This window comes from Vipera ursinii (assembly GCF_947247035.1).
Source record: "Vipera ursinii genome assembly, chromosome: 2".
Classification (NCBI taxonomy): Eukaryota; Metazoa; Chordata; class Lepidosauria; order Squamata; family Viperidae; genus Vipera; species Vipera ursinii.
The window spans coordinates 65,983,706-66,003,343 of NC_139513.1; the positions used below are offsets into that span (position 1 = coordinate 65,983,706).

The following is a 19,638-nucleotide window of genomic DNA, read 5'->3' on the forward strand; positions in this document are numbered from 1 at the left end:
CTTCCTGTCGCCTATAGCACATCCCTATCTATTTTATTGCACAATTCCACAATCAGGTAGGACTCAGCAGAACCTCAGATTCAAAGGCAAAAAAGTGCATTGGAACCTTAAACCAAATCTCCTTTTTCCCCAGGAACATGCTGCAGAAGGCAGCCAAATGAGGCTGTGAAAACATACAGCTGCTTTAAGGAGTTGCAGACAGATGCTATGTGAGAGCCCACATGTTCCAGAGCACATTTTCCCCTTAAAATCTGTAGCTGTGCATAGTCGGTTGCTTCCACATAGAAGATGATCTTGGGAAGCGTAGAAGGGAGGCAGACACAGAAAATAGCCTCCCCGTCTTTCCTTCTCCCCACGGTTGTCCCGACCTGAGCCCGTATTTCTTGAAATCTTTGTGAATTTCAAAAAAGAATTCATATATCCTTTTTTTTTGTTTGCAGCTGAATAAGTTCAAAATTACATACTGTATTACTAAAATTGTGTGGGCTCTTTTTTCCTACCTAAGGCTAAATGATCAGAGAATTATTTTTTTAAAAAAAAATCTGGGTGATAAAACAGAACTGAAAATCTAAAATACTTTTGCAGAGCGGGCAGCTAAGGTTGCTGAGCAGCAGGAGAGAGAACGAGCAGCACAGCAACAGCAGCAGAATTCTTCCCCCCGGGCAGGCACTCCTGTCGGGGCTCTTATGGGGGTGGTGCCTCCACCAACACCAATGGGGATGCTCAATCCGCAGTTGACACCTGTTGCAGGTAAAAACAAACAGGGGCTCTGGCCATTTTTCCTTCATCCACTTTACCAAACTCTTAACCAGTCTAATAAAACTTTCTTCTTAAAATTTACCTTCAAAGCTTCCTGATTTTGAGCACAAAGCTTGCTCCCACTGGTAGAGATATTATATTTAATCATTAGCATGCACTCCTATCCTGACCACTCCTGTAACGGCACTTTCCCTAATCAGCAATCCTACGCCTAGTTTGAATTGTATCCTCTCTATTAACTGTTGGGTGTTTTTTTTTGCTGCATAATCAGTATATCCTGAGCAAAGTGAATGTACATTTGAAGTGGACTCCAGTCTACAAAAGTTTGTTCAGTAATGAGAATTAGTCTGTAATGTGCCACAAACCTTTGTTCATTTTGCTCACGTAATATAATTGATTTCAGGATCCCATAAGCAACTTTCTTTCACTCTAATGATGTTAAGATGGGAACAAATGAGTATTTTACCTTCGTTTGAGAATAAAACTAATGTTACCTTCCAGTTGAAATGATTATGTATGTTTGCAGCAACACACAGGAAATGAAAAAAGTTGCAAGTATTTTTTCTAGACCAGGAGGCTTTAGCAGCCTCTCTGTATCGCTGTTCCCAGTGGTCACTTTGGATGAAACATTAAAATGTGGTGTAATATGGCATACATTGGGTCTTGATGTGCCCCTCTATCTCTGGCATGTCTATATGGAGCAATTTGAAAGACTTTATTCAGTTATCTACCAATATAACTGAACCCAGAAGTTTAGTGAACATTAGTTAACATTTGGTGAAAGAAGCCAACTTTGAACCAAAGTTTATGATCCTTTTAAACAGTAACTCATGCTTAGAAGTTGGACTTTTTGATCAGAGGAGAGCAGAGCAGAGGATAATGAGTCTCAGGCCCATTCTCACAATGCATATCTTATCATTTAATGTTACTTTTGAAATGGCCAATGTATGATGCAATATCTCAGGTCTTCGTTCAAAGTCTTATTTTCAAACCTTGGTGTTAAAGCCTTGCATCACGCTTAAAGTTTGAAAGCAAGGCACTAATTAAACATTTGCTTTTGAAATGTATATGGACCCATTTTCAAACCAATACAGTGTTCTGTGTGTTTTACAGCTGTTTCTTTGTTTGGGAAATGTAATGTATATAATTGATTTTGGAAGGATCAATTAATTTATAGGAAATAGATGTCTCAAACTAATATATTGTTTATTTTTTCTCTTGTATCTCCCATTGTCTGTACTATATATTCACTTGATATAAAATAAAAATGCAGCTAATATAATTCTCACAAATGATCATAATATGCTTACAACATCTACCATATTATTAATTTTGGTATAGTAGACAACTGTTTGTGCTGAATTCAGACTCTATTATTTGAATTCTGTTCCTAGAACAGGAATTCCAACTATTTGGTTCTACTTATACCTCCTGTGAATCCCTTCCTTAAATTCGTTCTAGAAAATGAAAGCTCTGAAATTGCATGAAAGGTCCACTGGATAGCAGGGAAAAATAAAATAAGAGAAAATGCTTCTTCCTTTAGCTTCTACTTATAGAATACTCTTCTGTCTCCATGTTTATGTTTCTTCCATGAAACAGTACTTTAGGTTCTACCTATTATTTTTTTGTCTTCATTCTTTTTTTTAATGGAGGTGTCATCATGAGTGGCATGATACTGTAGGCCTTTGAATCTTTTACTCAGTTCCTGAGCATGCTTAGTTGCGCAGTGAATGCTTGTGCTGTGCTTGTGGCTAAGAATGTGATGTTTGAGCTATGGAATCCTATTCAAACACTCCATCAATTACAATTTGGGAACTTTTGTGTGTCAGCTTCACATGCTGGTTTACAAGGGTGCTAGGCTACTTTGGGACTTCTCTAAAGAGAATTGACAAACATTTGTGACTTGCTTTGAATGCTTGATAGGTTCAGTATAAATACTGAGTATAGCCATTAGTTTTATTGTTGGGCATTATGCAGTAGCCAGTGATGTTTTCTGTTAATTCAATGTCGGACATGAATATACTACTCAGTAGTACGTTCTCCAATGAATTTCTTTGAGCATCCTTATGTGTTTTTTTTTACATAAATAATATTCTTGAGAATTTGGTTTCATGAAATATATGGAGGTTGTCAAGGCTGTTGAGAAACTAGTCCAAGAAAGTTTGTTTTTAAGTAGCTTAAATTGGAAGGATTCTTTTCTGTGAAGTTTAATTTTTTGATATGTATATTTTAATCTCTCCTTTATTATTTTCATTAAAAAATGAAGGTGATGAACATAGCTAATATTCCTTCCTCCTCCTATTTTCCCCACAGTAACAACCTGTAAGAGGGGTTCGGCTGATGGCATCTGGCTTTCATGCCTAAAGCAGGACTGGGATTCACAGTCTTTTGGTGTCCAGCCTGATGCTTTAACCACTAGACTTATCTCTTTCAAAGTTTTCAAAAAAAAAGTGGTGGGGGTTGAGCAAGGACCTCCTGACTAGGGGATTCCTGTCCTAGTATACATATTAAGCAGCTTTAGGTGAAGATGGCGGACGTGTCAGGCTGAGCTCCGTGAGCTCCGGCTATGGGGGCGTCCTTTTGGAGTCCCTCAGGGGGTCTTTTTGGGGCCCGCTGAGTAGGGGATGTGGATTTTGATCCACGAAATGAATTACGAGGCAAATGAGGAGGCAGTTCGGCTGTTGGCCTGTTCCATCTGCGCGTCGCTTTTCCCTCGCCTGTTTGTCTCCCGCGGCGTTGCTGGGTTCGGCTTTTTCGGCTAGCCGGTCCCTGCTGCCCTGGTGTCTCCGGACCTCTCCTAGGAGGCTGCGGTCGGCAGCGGGGGCGTTTTCATCTGTCCTGGGCTGCCTGGGCTGTCGGGTCGGCGCTGCTGCTTCGGACGACTTTCGGCCGTTTTCGGCGGCGTTCTCGGCGTCCCTGGAGCTCGCGGCGTCTTCAGAGCCCCAGCTGATCGGCGCTTCCGTGAGAGGGGAGGAGAGCCTGTATGAGAAGCTCGCAGATTATTCTGGCGGCGGCGGCAGCAGCAGCAGTGGCAATGGCGGCGGCGGCGGTGGAGACATTTTATTGTTGGACCTGCTTGTGCCGTTTTGTTGGCGGCTGCGGCGTCTTCGGGCCGTTTGGCGGCGGAGAAGACAGCTGCTTGTTATTTTACTGATAGGGCTGCCCTTTGTGCGGGTTCTGAGTTATTGCTGACGATGGAAGGGGCGATGGCGGCGGCGTCCTCGGGCTGCTTTGGGCGGTGGAGAGGACGACCATGGCGACAGCGATTCGTTGGTTTTTGGCTGCTTGAGATGATGGCAGCAGCAACGACATTTGTGACAACGATGGCGATACAACGGACTGCCAACTTATTTATTCACTTATTTATTATCTTATTTATTAACTTTCCATTTGCCTCCTTCTTTCCCCTTTGGACTGGGACGGACCTGGGTACAGGCCACAGTGGGAGAGTGGCCTGTTTTACATCGGCAGCCCCATAGAGGTGGGAGCTCTGTGGGTGCTGCCCCACCCAGGGTGGGCATTTTGGACCATCCCCGGAGGCAGACTCGCGTCCCGTTGTGAGAGGACGGGTTGTGGTATGCCTCTGGGAGCATCCAATCAAGTGGCAGTGGTTGGTGGATGGCCCAAATGTCCCACTCCTTTCCTTTGATCCTCCTGTTGGTTTCAATCATTGGACTGCCCTCTCTGGACTTGCTGACTGGATGCATCAATATTCCGACACGGACTTGCTCGCCCTCAGGGGTGCCCCCCTCTCCTGGGTGCGTCCCGCCTTCTTTTCTTTCCCTAATCTCGATGAGGGGCCCAATTGTTGGGACCCTGAGAGATGGCCGGGAAAGGCCAGGGGCTCTCGATATAAACCTAATAAGAGGCCCCTGGTTAATTTTTTAGCCAAATTTTTTAGGGGGTTGGGGAGGGGGGTGGGGGGTAGTGGTTGTCTGGCGGTGGGGGGTAGCCAAACAACTTTGTTGCAGGCCAGGCCTGGGTCTGACGGCGTTCGGGGGGAGCGGGTTGTGGTTACATCTGGGGCTCTTGAGCGGGTCGTGGGACTACCAATTCCCACGACGGGGAAAGGCAGCAGGCGGATAGACAGGGGGCCATATCGTTACCGGGAGGGCCGTCTCCGCTGTCTTCAAGCGGTGAGGCGCTCCGACCCTCTGGTTCTTCCCCGAGGTCCCGGGAGCGGGGATGTGCAGCCTCCTGAGCTCCGGCTGGTGTACCTGAATGCCAGGTCCGTGGTTAATAAAGCTCCCCTCGTTAGGGATTTAGTTGAGGGTGAGCATGCGGACCTGGCTTGCATCACGGAGACTTGGTTGGGCCCAGAGGGTGGGGTCCCTTTGGTTGACCTCTGCCCACCAGGTTTCCGGGTGCTACACCGGCCACGAGCTCAAGGTAGGGGTGGGGGAGTGGCGGTTACCATTAGGGAGACCTTATGTCCGCGGGAGGCCACCGTTTCTCAGATAGTCGGGTGTGAGTCTCTCTTCATGAGATTTGGTCCTGGGGCGCAGTTGGGCTTGCTGCTGGTGTACATTTCGCCTAGTCTCACAGCGGCAGCCCTGCCCGAGCTGCTCGATATCCTCTCGGGTTTGGTGGTTGAGTTTCCCAAACTTATAGTTTTGGGAGACTTCAATCTACCATCCCTGGGAGGTTCATCTGAGCTAGCTCGGGAGTTCATGGCTTCCATGGCGGCCATGGACCTGACGCAAGTAATTTCAGAGCCAACTCATGAGGGAGGCCACACCCTTGACCTGATTTTTTTATCTAGACGGTGGTTGGATGATCTAGGTGGGGGCTCTCCATTTATTATGCCCCTGTCATGGACCGATCATCATCTCCTGCGGCTGGTCTTCCGCTTTGCCACCCCCCGCCGTGGGGGTACGGAGCCAATTAGATGGTACCGCCCCAGACGCTTAATGGATCCTGATAGATTCCAAGCGGCGCTGGGGTCCCCACCTGCCTCCACTGCTCACAGCTCGGCTGATGCCTTAGTGGAAGCCTGGGGAAGGGCAGCCACTGAGGCACTTGACCGGGTTGTACCCTTGCGGCCCCTGACCCGGCGCAGATCCCAGCGAGCTCCATGGTTTTCCGCGGAGCTCCGGGAGATGAAGCGCCGGAAACGGGGCCTAGAGAGCTGCTGGAGGTCTAGCCGATCCGAACCCGACCGGTTGCGGTTAAGAACCTATATTAGGTCTTATCTCGCAGCGATGAGGGTGGCGAGGTGTAATTACTTCTCCACCCTCATCGCGTCCGCAGATAATCGCCCGGCCGCCTTGTTTAGGGTGACTCGCTCACTTCTCAATCAGGAGGTGAGGGAGGATCCCTTGCAAGGTCGTGCCGAGGAATTTAGTCATCATCTGTCGGATAAAATCGCTCGGATTCGGACCGGTTTGGACTCCAGCTGGGCAGAGTCAGGCGATCAGGACACGGGCGGTCTTGTCAATGTTATCTGGGAAGAGTTTGATTCTGTGACCCCTGATGAAGTGGACAGGATTATGGGGAGGCTGAGCTCCTCCACATGTTTGTTGGACCCGTGCCCTTCCTGGCTGGTTTATGCAGCTAGGGAGAGGACACGAGGCTGGCTCCAGGCGGTTATATCTGCTTCTTTGAGTGAGGGTTATTTCCCCACCGTCTTGAAGGAGGCGGTGGTGAGACCTCTCCTCAAGAAGCCTGCCCTGGACCCAGCCGTTTTGAACAACTTTCGTCCAGTCTCCAACCTTCGCTTTCTTGCGAAGGTTGTTGAGAGTGTGGTGGCGCATCAGCTCCCTCTGGTCCTGGATGAAGCGGATTATCTGGACCCCTACCAATCGGGTTTCAGGCCCGGGTACAGCACGGAGACGGCATTGGTCGCTCTGGTGAATGATCTCTGGAGGGCGCGGGATAGGGGACATTCCTCTGTCCTAGTCCTATTAGACCTCTCAGCGGCTTTCGATACCATCGACCATGGTATCTTGCTGCGGCGTCTCAGGGGATTGGGAGTGGGAGGCACAGTTCTTCAGTGGTTCTCCTCCTATCTCCTGGGACGCTCGGAGTCGGTGTTGGCAGGGGGGCAGAGATCGGCCCCTAGGTCTCTCGTTTGTGGAGTTCCTCAGGGGTCGGTTCTCTCGCCTCTCCTGTTCAACATCTATATGAAACCGCTGGGTGAGATCATTCGTGGTTTTGGAGTTGGGTATCATCAGTATGCCGATGATACCCAACTTTTCTTTTCGACCCCAAACCACCCCAGTGATGCCCTCGCCGTGATGTCCCGTTGCCTGGAGGCGGTTCGGGTCTGGATGGGGAGGAACAGACTTCAGCTCAACCCTGACAAGACTGAGTGGCTGTGCATTCCGGCATCCCGGGACATTCCAAATGTTCCATCTCTTTCTATGGGGGGTGAGCTCTTACCCCCCGTGGATAGGGCTCGCAACTTGGGAGTCCTTCTAGATTCACGGCTTACTTTGGAGGAGCATATAGTGGCCGTGACTAGGGGGGCTTTCGCCCAGGTTCGCCTGGTGCGCCAGTTGCGGCCCTATCTGAACCGGGATGCCCTGTGTACAGTCACTCATGCGCTCGTGACCTCTCGCCTTGACTACTGTAATGCTCTCTACATGGGGCTTCCCTTGAAGACCACTCGGAGGCTCCAACTGGTACAGAATGCGGCCGCGAGAGTTGTCTTGGGAGTTTCCCGGTACTCCCATGTTACACCTTTGCTCCGCGAGCTGCATTGGTTACCAGTTGTCTTTCGGGTGAGGTTCAAGGTGTTGGTTACGATCTTTAAGGCCCTACATGGCATGGGTCCGGGTTACCTCAGGGACCACCTGCTGCCGGCATCGACTCCCCTCCGCCCTGTGCGTTCCCACAGAGAGGGCCTCCTCAGGGTGCCGCCAGTCAGGGAATGTCGACTGGTGGCCCCCAGGGGGAGGGCCTTCTCTGTGGGGGCTCCGGCTTTATGGAATCAACTGCCGGTGGAGCTCCGGATGGCACCTGACCTTCGAACTTTCCGCCGGGGCCTGAAGACCCATCTGTTCGAATTAGCTGGTCTGGCCTGATGGGGGATTATGGGCTTTTAATTGTTTTTAATCTGTACTACTGTTTTTAATTGGGCATGGATTTAATTCTTTTTTAATTTTTGTATAGTGTTTCTTATATATGCCCTGTGAACCGCCCTGAGTCCCACCAAGGAGAAGGGCGGTATATAAATCAAATAAACTATAACTATAACTATAACTATATTTCTACCCCCTTATCCAGAGGACATCTCCATTCCTTACATCATACGAAAAGAAATAGCAAACCTCTAACTATTTCAGCATATGCCTATACATTTCAACAGTTAATAGAAGATGTTTGTTTCACTAGATTTATTTTAGCTATTAGATAAGGTTCACACAGCCATTGCAAATAATGAAAGTCATCCTGTACAAAAGATTTATTACTTCCAAAGTCCTTTCCTCCTGTAATAAATGCAGTAAAAACAATTACATTTGAATTAACATCTATGGTTCCAACTGTGATGGTACCACATAATTTATGTACATAGGTGCTGTTTTGACTTTCTGTGGAAGCCTACAAAACAGCTTGCAAAGATAACTTTCCCAAATTCTTCTTTTTTCCCCTCCATTATCTTGATTATCTAATGGAACATCTTCTCCATTATTTCTATCAGGGTAATACTCTTCTTTCCCACTCTGATGTTGCCCCACTTGATTCCTTATAAATCTTCAAGAACAATCCTTGCTAACAAAACTTCCCCTATATTAATCTTTCTTTTTCAGCTATCCCCTTCTTTTTATTTTCTTCCTCAAGAGACATGCCCACTTTTCTGCCACATTGTACCTTTTTCTCAAATATTTTATGATTATTAGCAAATACAAATTAAAACTTTTGGCATTAGGTATTAATGATGTCAGCATGACTATTGGCAGTTGAAAAATTTGAAATTGTAATTGTAGAACGTATTGTCTATGATGATAAATTTTATGAAATTGTGTGATAGCTCAGGTGTCTCTCTCCTGAAATTGTTTTCATACTCAGTCGGTCTTGATGAGAATGAGATGAAGCAGAATAGCCCATTTTCTTCAGTGTTGTTGAATTAATTTCTTACTTGTTTAAATAATTGTGTCAAGCATGTTAAATAGTGAAACTGAGTGCTTTTTTTCTAACTATTTATTTTCCATGCAGCTACAATACTATACCATAAATTCAGAATGTGCTTATAACAATGCTGTATACATTCATATAACCAACAGGACATTTACATATATTTGCAATTAATATTCTTTTAATGATGTAGAGTTTGTTTCTTTCAAAAATATGCCAGTAAGCTAATACTAATCTGTTATAAATATTCTATTTATCATTGTAACATTGTTTTTGCAAAGTACTAATTATAGTGTTGTATGGCAATTCTGAAGATGCTTATGTGTGGGTAGTGCACGTCATTATTAATTTGACCATTTTGCATGTCATTGATGCATGTTTGAAATTTGTTGTGTTCTTTAAGGCATGATAGGTGGCTATCCACCAGTGCTGCCACCTTTACAAGGCCCAGTTGATGGCATTGTTAGCATGGGCAGCATGCCACCACTTCACCCTGGGGTGCCTCCACCCCATCAACTTCCACCAGGCATGCCAGGCATCCCACCACCGGGTAAGAATGAACCTCCTCATTCATTCATTATCTCGTCTTTCTGTTCTCACCCCATTTAATCAATTACTCTAGGAGAGGTTTGCAACGCATCCACTTGTAGCTTCATTGCTTGTCTTTTACTGACTGTCATAGGTCTAGGATATTGAGCTGTTAATGTGAAAGTACAATAAGAAATCTCTTAGGTACAGAAAATACATATACTGGCATATTAAATTTGTTGGCAAAGCAACATATGTGGACAGTCCAGCATCAAAAGGAGTTAACTAGTAAAATGTAAGAACGCCTCAATTAGTGCTTAAGGGCTTGGCTTGACCAGAGATGTGGAATATTAAAGGCTTATATTTTCCATTCCATGGAATACGTCAGAAGTCTTGTTTAAACTGGACTAAATCCAACTAACTTATAATACCAATAGAAATCATTACATCAATTTGTTTTTCACTTCTAGCTTTTAACATTGCAGTCATTTCAAATGTGTACAGTATATCCTATTTTCAACTACTTGGTTTAATATTAGGCCAAATAAAATTTTACACCTAACACATGATTATAATATTTTTTTCAATACGCTGTCCTATGTACTATATTCTAAACTCAAAACTTATCCAAGAAGTAGTAGTAGTTAAATGTACTTTTTATATTTGCCCTGAGCATTGAAGTACATTTCTAATTACAGTACATTCCAGGCTTACATACTTAAAATTTTATTGCATGGACAACAATTATCTATTATGGTGAAAATAATATTAATCAAAAGTTAAAGATTATTTAACTTTCCTTTCTATTCCTCTTTTTAAAAAAATATAGATGCACAGGCAGTTATGAAAACCCTAGTTACTTTACTCTTTTTTCCCTGCTGCTAATTTTTATTTTGCCTTTTCTGCATGCATTGAATAAATTTAGGTAGAAACTAATAAAGATTATGTTTGCATGTCATACTTAACTCTAAACAAGTGCTTCCAAACCATCCATCAGTGGTTTAGCAATAATTAAGCATGGTATATGAACCTAGAATAATGTTACATTTAATTTGGTTTATCATCTATCTCTCCTGAGTTACACTTTGTGGTTTGTAATAACCAGAAATGGTTTCCATGCTACATTTGAATAACCCATTTATTTATTGTAAAACCACAAATGAGTTGTTTGGAAACCACAGCTTTCCATTTCAGGTTAAAGATGACGTGCATACAGTCAAAATCTGTATCTCTCAGCAGGACTTGCTTAGAAGTCTCCTAAAAAGTTATTAATTGCAAGCAGAAATATACCGTATTTTAAAGTTCTATAAATAAGGAGTACAAATGTGAGCGCATTTACACTGGAATAATAACAATAAATTACAACATACATTTCTATGGTACACTGTTTACTGTTCACTACCTGTAGCAAGTGTGCTTCTCTGTTCTTAGAAAAATTCTAAATTATCTCCTTAAATAGAGATGGTTATTTGGTAAAATAGCATGTTTGATTTTAAAGGGTAGACTAGAGCAAATTTCTCACAAAGCCACCTGAAAGTGATGAGAAGTATGTGGAAAAAGGACCAAGCACAAACCTTTGGACCCATCATGCAGTGCTGTTGCACAGTTGAATTACAAAAAAGTTGTGTTGAGTACTTGCACAAGTTCCATTGTAGTCATGTTTGGGAATTATTTATGAATCCAGTGGATGTTACTTATTACTGGATGAAGTTAATTAGGTGGAACCCAAAAACAAAACATATCTCCGACATCCAGATTAAATGATTAATTATACTGCCTTAAAATATATATATATTGAAAATATTGGGTTTTCACTTTTTTGAGGTGACTTTAGTTTGTTATAATGGAGCAGTATTCTTTTGTTTGTTTTGTTTTTAGATTGAAATGAGATTGTGGTTTTGATATGTTTTAAAATACAGGTGTTCTAGGGCAAAACGTTTCTTCCATGGTAGGAGCCCCAGCACCAGGAAGTCCATTTGGGCAGCAGGTAGGTACAGAAAAATCCAATAAATCATATTCTGATATTGTGGTTTTTTTAAAAGAAATAAATTGTCTTCCAGTTCCTTAATGGGTGAATAAATGAGTAAGAGGTGATAAGGGAATAACATCAGCAAATTACAAATGTGTATATTTATAATGTATTTCTAATTTGCTGATGTTACTCCTTTATAACCTTTTACCTGTAGGAGTCAGAAATGCTGGATAATCTTTTCAGTCTGGGAATTGGTTTATGTGTGTATAGTGCTAGTAATGTCATAGCATCAGCAGTGTTGGCTGGGCAGAAATTTGAAGAGAGTTAATTTTTCTACCAGGTTTGGGGAACTTTATAGAAGTTTAAAATATCCGTTTTGCCACTTAAACAATCCAAAATGAGAAAAAAATAGTTTGGGTTCAAGATTTTAAAATTTCATTTGGTATTTATATTCCCCATCTCCAAAGCCTCCATATTTTTCGACCTGCACACTCATGGAGAGTTTGGAGGCCTCAAATGACATTTTAATGTGCTTACATGAAATCTTTGAGTTGTCCACACATTAGAAAGTTATGCCAAAATCTGGGTTGTGATTAGATGAGGAGTTATAGGGTCTCTGTGAGGGCATTCTGTTTATCTAGCCACCTGCTTATTAGATACACATCCCTACTATCCAGGCAATGATGTATACTACCCAAGACTGATAATGTTGCCTAGCTAAGCATATAATCGTCTGCAAGTAAAATAACCAAGCTAATACTTGTCAAACATTCTTAATACTAAATATTTCTGGCTGTTCTTGACCTAACCTCTAAAATGCATTCTTGATACTGTACTTTATATTTCTAGATGGGTATGCTTGGTCCCCCAGGCCAACAAGCGCCACCTCCCTATCCTGGTCAAAACCCAGCATCTCAACAGGTCATGCAGCAGCCTACAACGCCTATGTTTGTCTCTCCTCCACCAAAGACACAGAGGCTTCTCCATTCAGAAGCTTATCTGAAATATATTGAAGGTCTTAGTGCTGATTCAAATAGCATTAGCAAGTGGGACCAGACCCTTTCAGGTAAAATTACAAGGAAATGAACCTCTTAAAGAATGTTGACACTTTCCATATTCTAGCATTCTTTCATCTTACCTTAGAACAGCATCTGCAAAGGAAAGTATATCACTTATGGTCCAATATAATTACACAATTCTATTTCTATCAGTAAATTGTAGATTTTTGTTCTTAGATTTACATAGATTAATATTAAGTTATGTGGAGAAATTTTAAAGGAAATTCTATTTTCTGTGCACTGATTCTGTATTTTTCCTTTTCACTGGCATGTAACAGGTCAATTTGGTCATCTTACTAAATTATTCATATTTGTTCCATTTTTTATGTTTGTTTATGTTTATTGGACTTATATACCGCCCTTCTCCCATAGGACTCAGGGCGGTTCACAAGGAATTTAAAATAACAATACACATTACAAAAGTTAAGAACAATTAAAATAATTAAATTTAGTCCTTGAATAAAATAAAACCCTCATTGTTGTTGTTAGCTGCGAAGTCGTGTCCGACCCATCGCGACCCTATGGACAACGTTCCTCCAGGCCTTCCTGTCCTCTACCATCTGCTGGAGTCCATTTAAGCTCACGCCTACTATTCAGTGACTATATTAAACTCCTATTGAACTCCAATTAAAACCCAATTAAATAAAATTACAATTAAAATTCTCAGTCCTGGCTGGAAAGTTCAAAGAGCCAGGTCTTCAGGTCTCGGCGGAATGAATGAAGGTCAGGGGCAGTCCTGAGCTCTACGGGCAGCTGGTTCCAAAGGGCAGGTGCACCCACAGAGAAGGCCCTCCCCCTGGGTGTTACCCACTGGCAATCTTTTGCCGGCGGTACCCTGAGAAGGCCCTCCCTGTGGGAGCGCACAGGCCGGCAGCAGGTGTTCCCTCAAATATCCTGGACCCATGCCATTTAGGGCTTTATAGGTCATCACCAGCACCTTGAATCTCACCTGGAGGGCAACTGGAAGCCAATGCAGCTCGCGGAGCAGAGGTGTTACATGGGAGTATCAGGAGACCCCCATCACAACTTGCGCGGCTGCATTCTGCACCAGCTGAACTGTCTGTAGATTTACCAGGTCTTTGCTACTGTGGCCCTATTCAAGATCAGTTCCTATTTTTTAGTTCCATCTTATTTTAGTGCTAAATGAAAAATAGATGACAAACTGTGTGGATCTGTTACTTTCCATAGTGGACTTACACTTATGATATATTAATCATAGAATCATAAATTATAAATGGGGGCATTTAGGCATCAAGACTAATTCCTTGTTCCCAAAATTCATCTTCCATTGTACCAACGTCTGTCTGTCCAGCATCTGGTTTGTAGTTGATTATCTTGTTAAAAGATAATCTGTTAAAAGACTTTTTTTAATACTTGGCTAGAATCTTCATTTCTATCATTTAAAATTATTATTCTGTATTTTATCATCTGGATAGATGGAAAACGAATCTTTATGTACTCTGTGCTAATCATTCACATATATGAAAAAACGTTACGACATCTCGCTTTCCAGTCATCGTTTCTCATTATTTTCAGTTCCCTGATTATCAGTGTTGTCCTCTATAGCAGACATGTCAAACACAAGGCCCGGGGGCCAGATCCGGCCCGTGAAGTGGTTTCATGCGGCCCGCGAAGCCATCCTGGAAACAGTGAGGGAACGGCCCTCACTGCCTTGGCTCTGGCCCAGAGACCCTCCTTCTGCCAGAGACCCTCAGATCTGTCCCACTCCTGCCCAGGCCCTCATAGGCACCCTTGATGCGAACGATGTAGAGCTGGCCACGCCCACCCAGTAGGCCATACGCACTCTAGCCACACCCACCCAGTAGGCCACGCCCACCCAGGCCACACCCACCCGGCCCCTTGAGGGCAACCGCAATGCTGATGCGGCCCTCAATGAAACTGAGTTTGACACCCCTGCTCTATAGAATCATTTCCAATTATCCAATTTTGTCTTTCAGCAAGATGTCCAGAACTGAACATAATATTGACATGGGGTTCAGATTAGTGCACATTACTTACTGTTACTTGCAAACTTAATTCTTATTGATACAGCATTTACGTACTACTTTTTCAGTTCATGTTCATCACCAGTTCCAAAATCTTTTTTACAAATAAAATTTCTAATCCAGGGATATCCCCTCCTGTATTCATGCATTTAAAACAATAATGTATTTTGCAGGTTGTATAATGCATCAGCATTATTGGTGAAGTATAATGACATATTTTAAGGCAATATATCGCTTCTGTACTTTTCTTGTTTCAGCACGAAGACGTGATGCCCACCTCTCAAAAGAGCAAGAAAGTCGTCTTCCTACACACTGGTTGAAAAGCAAAGGGGCTCATACCACAATGGCAGATGCACTATGGCGGCTTCGAGACTTGATGTTGAGAGATACACTTAATATCCGCCAGGCATACAACATAGAAAATATTTAATCTTTCAATGCCAACATATAAAAAAAATTGTGGAACATAGCTGTTTTAGTTATTGGTGAGGGAGAGAAAATTGTTTTTATTGCATCTTATTGTATATTGCAAGATTGTTTTTTTATAAGGACATTTTTAATAAGCATATTTCACTTTTTGTTATATTATGTTGACTTTTCTTAAATATACAGACTTGTGCATATGGTTGACTTGAAAGATGATCTCATGCTTGGTTCTAAATGCAAAGCAAGGTTATATCTTTTTTTCTTCACAAATTCTGATAAGATAGGGAGGATGTTTACAGTTTATCTTGAAAAAACATACATTTACACCTAGACCATAGTGGCATGAGCATCCCTGTATTTATACGGTAATTACTTCTGGCAGGTACATCACATTTGCTTAAAGGTTTTTTTTAAAAAAAAGTTACTGAAATAGAGAAAAAAGCCTGGTAAATACAAGAATCTAAATTGGTCAGTAGGAGGATCACAGGACTTAAAAATGAAGAAAAATAATCAAACACTTCAATTAGTTCAAACATGGTGAGTTTGTACTGACCAACTTGTCCTTTGTGAAGAGTCCTATAACCATGAACATTTACCTATGTTGCCAGTAGACTCTGATCTAGGGAGAGAGTGTGTTATCGGCTTCATTTCTCCAGAAAAGGAAATCACCACCGCAGTTGGGCTTATAGAAATACTCGAGGAAGGATAACTAACTACAAGGGTGCAAATATTTGTTTCTGCTTTCTATTTAATATGATTCAGTTTTTGATAGTAAACATAATACTTTTGCATTCTCAGATCGCTTACAGAACATTTATATATTTAACAGAACATGACATTTTTAAGGATGCCAAGACCTATGTATATTTAATACATTTTAATACTTTTACATTTCTACCACTGGGAAAAAATGGATGTGTTGTTATCTGAATAGTTAAGGTAATATTACAAATAATGCAGGTTTTAACTGACCTTTGAAGGTAAGTAACAGGAATGTAAAAGAGAGGCTTGCCTAAATGCTATCCATAATTTGGCACTGAGATTTGTATACTATTTTTTAAATTGCTCTGATATAAGCATTGTACTGCAGCTACTGAAAATTTCAAGTGCATAACGAGTTGCACTGCAGTGGTAAAAGGTTTAACATAATAATGTTTTTGGTGGGCATTAAAACCCTGATTTTGAATATCTTAGTTGAAAAAGTAAAAAAAAATATTTTCAAAAATACCTTCTTTTGGGATCACAGTTTTTACATCATTTGCAACTCCAGTATTTAGACAGTCTCTTTGAAGTTGTTCATGAAGTTTAATTGGGTTTCTTGTTAATTTATTTTGAGCAAACTACCTTCGACGTAAAATTGTGTTGTTCCCTGATTTGCTGCCTAATTTCACAAAACTTCTTAGTTTCATTGCTTTCCTCAAGATGGGACTGGCAATTGATAGAAATATTAATTGGTCATTTCATTATAAAATACTTTAATTAAATATGTAAATACTTTGACTTGGTGGGGAAAAAGTATGACTATAATTTTAAAAACAAGTTTAAAAACACCAAATAAATTTCATGGAGGTTTAGAGCAAGTAACAAGCTAAAACTTAACATTGTCAGAAAATATGTTTTTAGAAAATTAGCTTGATTTCTAAGGAAAAACTACTTGAAATGAAAAACTACTGTGGTTTTCACTTTAGAAATTGTAGAAATAGGGAGGAATCCAAATTTAATTCACTAGAATTAAAATATTCAATATACAACCCTGGTTTAATGCAGATCCCCAAAAAAATAATAATGGCAGAGCTATTTCAGAGATATAATTTATACTTCTAGGATATAGCTTTTGACAAATCTAATAAAACATTTAAAGAGATACAGTTATCAAATAAGGTACTAATATAAAATGTAACTTAATTGACATTAGAGGAAAAATATTTTGTATCTTTAATATTCTATAATCTGTGGTACAAAGAACCTTACTTTATATTGTTTAAAATATTTAAAAACCTCAGAGAGACATATATATGCTGCTACTCCCACCCCCTACCCCACCCCCACCAAGTTTATTTTTCTCTCTTGGGGTTTTCTTAGTTGACCTTATAATTTTCAACATGGAAGCAGTTGCAATGTTGGGAGCTGCTAAAATAAATGCATGCCTGCTCTTATGGCTTGTGACCAGTTTGTTTGACATTACCTCAGAAAATGGTATTTTCAACCACAAAGTTAAAAGAAGCCAGTAGCACATCCTAGTTCTTGAGTACTTAGAACTGCCTTGGACATACAATCACTTTTGTTAAGAATTGCTAAAATTACACCAAAGAATTTGGATTTATTTATTTTTATTTATTATTTTAAAAAACATTTGTTAAGAACAAGATGAGACACCCTTTGGATGCTGTGTAATGCAGAAGGATCACTGCTGAATAATTTATAGCATTACTTTCCCAGAGACCTGACCTAAGGGGCAGCTTCACCACTCCTAACAGCCTAGGAGTAAACAATTAGAACTGTAAATGAGACCTTTTCTTTGGCAGTGCAGAGCACTCCTCTTAAACTATTAGGCTGGCCCTAATTATTTTAAATTTAATTTATTCCAATATCTGTACTGGGGCATTTTGGTAACGTGTTTAAGGTTTTCTGGTTACAATCCAGTATTGCACAATTAGCAGACAATTATTTTTTAATTATAATTTGTTGAACAGGAGAACAAACCATGTTTTATTTGTGGCCACTTGGAATTCCTTATTTGTTATCTTCCACAGCCATGCACTGTATTAGAATAAAAGGACTTTGGTTATTCAAATAAAAGTATGGGAAATGGTTGGCTTGAATGGTAAAAATACATCAATTTCAGTTTGAAAGTGATTATTAGTTTATTGCCTATTTATTCCTTACTTTTTTTTAAAGAGCGAATCTGTATATGAATTCAAGTCAATGCTTTTAACTTTTTTCCAGCATATATGCTTTTGGACCTGGTTAATCCATGCCTCATTTTTACATCTGGTTGTATACTCCAATGAGTAAAGTGATAATTAGTCCATGTGCATGTACTATCAATTTGTCTTTTTTGAGGCTTTTTAATTTAAATAAAAATAGTTTGGAATTTGGATTAACCAGGTTTGATTGTTCCATTAAGAAGTCTCACTTTTAGTTCTAGACAATTTTACTATAATTCTGACATGTTCTATAAAGAAATCATGATGACATGCAATATGTGCATCCTGGTAGTTACTTTAGATACACAGAACAAGTTTAAAATCTAGAGAAAAATAGGCATGTTTATCCTACATTCAAAAACCTTTCCAAAAAGAAACATAACCACTGAGCTTTAGAAGAATACAGAATTTTTAAATTGGTACACAGATAGAGAAGCTAAGTTCTCATGTATGCTAAGCCATTACTTGTTTTCTCACAGTTAAGTTACAACAGCTGGCATCATACTAAGTCAAAACCAAGCTAATCACATATGTGTGAAACCTGTCAGCGTGATTTGTCAGCTATTATTGATAGCTTAGCATTAGGAACGGACTATGGTATTTGGTTGTTCATTGAACAATATTAATACCATCACGATTTACTACAGTGTCTGAACTGAGCCTATACTATAAAGGTAGGTATCAAATTCTATATCTCTCTTATTAGACTTGTTTATTAATGGTATCAAAATAACATTTAAATAACCTTAATTTTATAGGCTAGGGAAAAAAGTCTTTTTCCTGGTTTTGAAGTCCATGTTGGAAGTTAGTGTGTTTTTAAACCAACTTTAATCAGATCTTGGCTAATCAAAAAATTGAACAAAAGGATCCATTTTTTCATGTGTACAGCCAACGTCAGAGTGAAAGTCCACAACTTGTCCCCACTGTATTTCACCATAAACAATGATTTATTGCAATTACCCATATTTGATAAAATAACCTAAGTCTTGCAATGTAGCTATGCTTATGTTATAGATTTAATTTCTGCTCAGTATTCTTAGATTTAAAATACAGCAATACTTTTCCTTTGATCATAATGGATTTATAAATCTAGCAGATGGCCATACAGTACATTTTTATATATTTTTTCTTTGAAATTATATGTAGCTTTTCTTTTTTGCTATCTATTATGTATATATATTGACCATATTTTCTTAGAAAAAATAAAGGACAAACCTGAAAAAAGGGCAAAGATGGAAAAGGTGCATAATGATAAAAATGTTTATGTTTAAAACTTTGTTTTACAAACGTAGTGTTTCTAGTGAGCAATGTGATCTTACTTCATCTAGTACATTCATTCATTCTCAGCTATTTTCTCCAAGATTAATACAGTTCAAAGGATTTTTTTAACTAGCCTTTCTGATCAGACAAGTTCCACTTGAGAAATCTATAGCTTTTAAAATAAATACATTTTATTTATTTACATAGCCAGTCATCTAACTTAACCGATTCAGCTAAGGTGAAAGGAAAAAAAACCAAGAAAATTCTCATATCAGTGTGATAACTATCTCAAATTTTCTGTCCAGGTTTGTCAGGTTTTTCCAAAGTTGCAGATCTCCGTTTCATAACTACAGTCGCTGTCCTTTTGAATTTTTAACCCTTGGAAATGAAGTCTATTATTACTATTGTGCCTGTTTGCATTAGATGGGCATGGTGTGATGACATCTCAGTGTTTTTTTTTCCTTTTTAAAGAAACAGATTGGCTTTTTGCGCTCTCATCTTTTATCAAGAGAATCCTTAAGGTTTCTTCACTTCAGGCATCCAAGCAACGCCAGCTTATCTGAGGTTTTCGGTGTTTCTCCCAACAATGTTAATTCCAAATTTGATTTATTTTAATCCAACATTTC

The 19,638-nt window shown here is 40.4% G+C and overlaps 1 protein-coding gene across 6 annotated transcripts in view; it reads left to right on the forward strand.

The window, feature by feature from the left end:
* The window catches only part of PBRM1 (polybromo 1), a gene marked incomplete at its 5' end in the record, with an annotated part of 70,333 nt that extends 55,309 nt beyond the window's left edge, over positions 1 to 15,024 (forward strand). For 4 of the 6 annotated variants that reach the window (XM_083352239.1, XM_083352240.1, XM_083352243.1 and 1 more), the window contains 5 exons: positions 586 to 750; positions 9,239 to 9,385; positions 11,283 to 11,350; positions 12,185 to 12,401; positions 14,657 to 15,024. In XM_083352239.1, coding sequence (XP_083208365.1) covers positions 586 to 750; positions 9,239 to 9,385; positions 11,283 to 11,350; positions 12,185 to 12,401; positions 14,657 to 14,829 — 770 coding nt within the window. In that variant the 3' untranslated portion in view covers positions 14,830 to 15,024. The remainder of the gene's footprint in view (positions 1 to 585; positions 751 to 9,238; positions 9,386 to 11,282; positions 11,351 to 12,184; positions 12,402 to 14,656) is intronic. The other 2 variants (XM_083352241.1, XM_083352242.1) reach the window with 1 other exon arrangement.
* Positions 15,025 to 19,638: the final 4,614 nt, after the last annotated feature.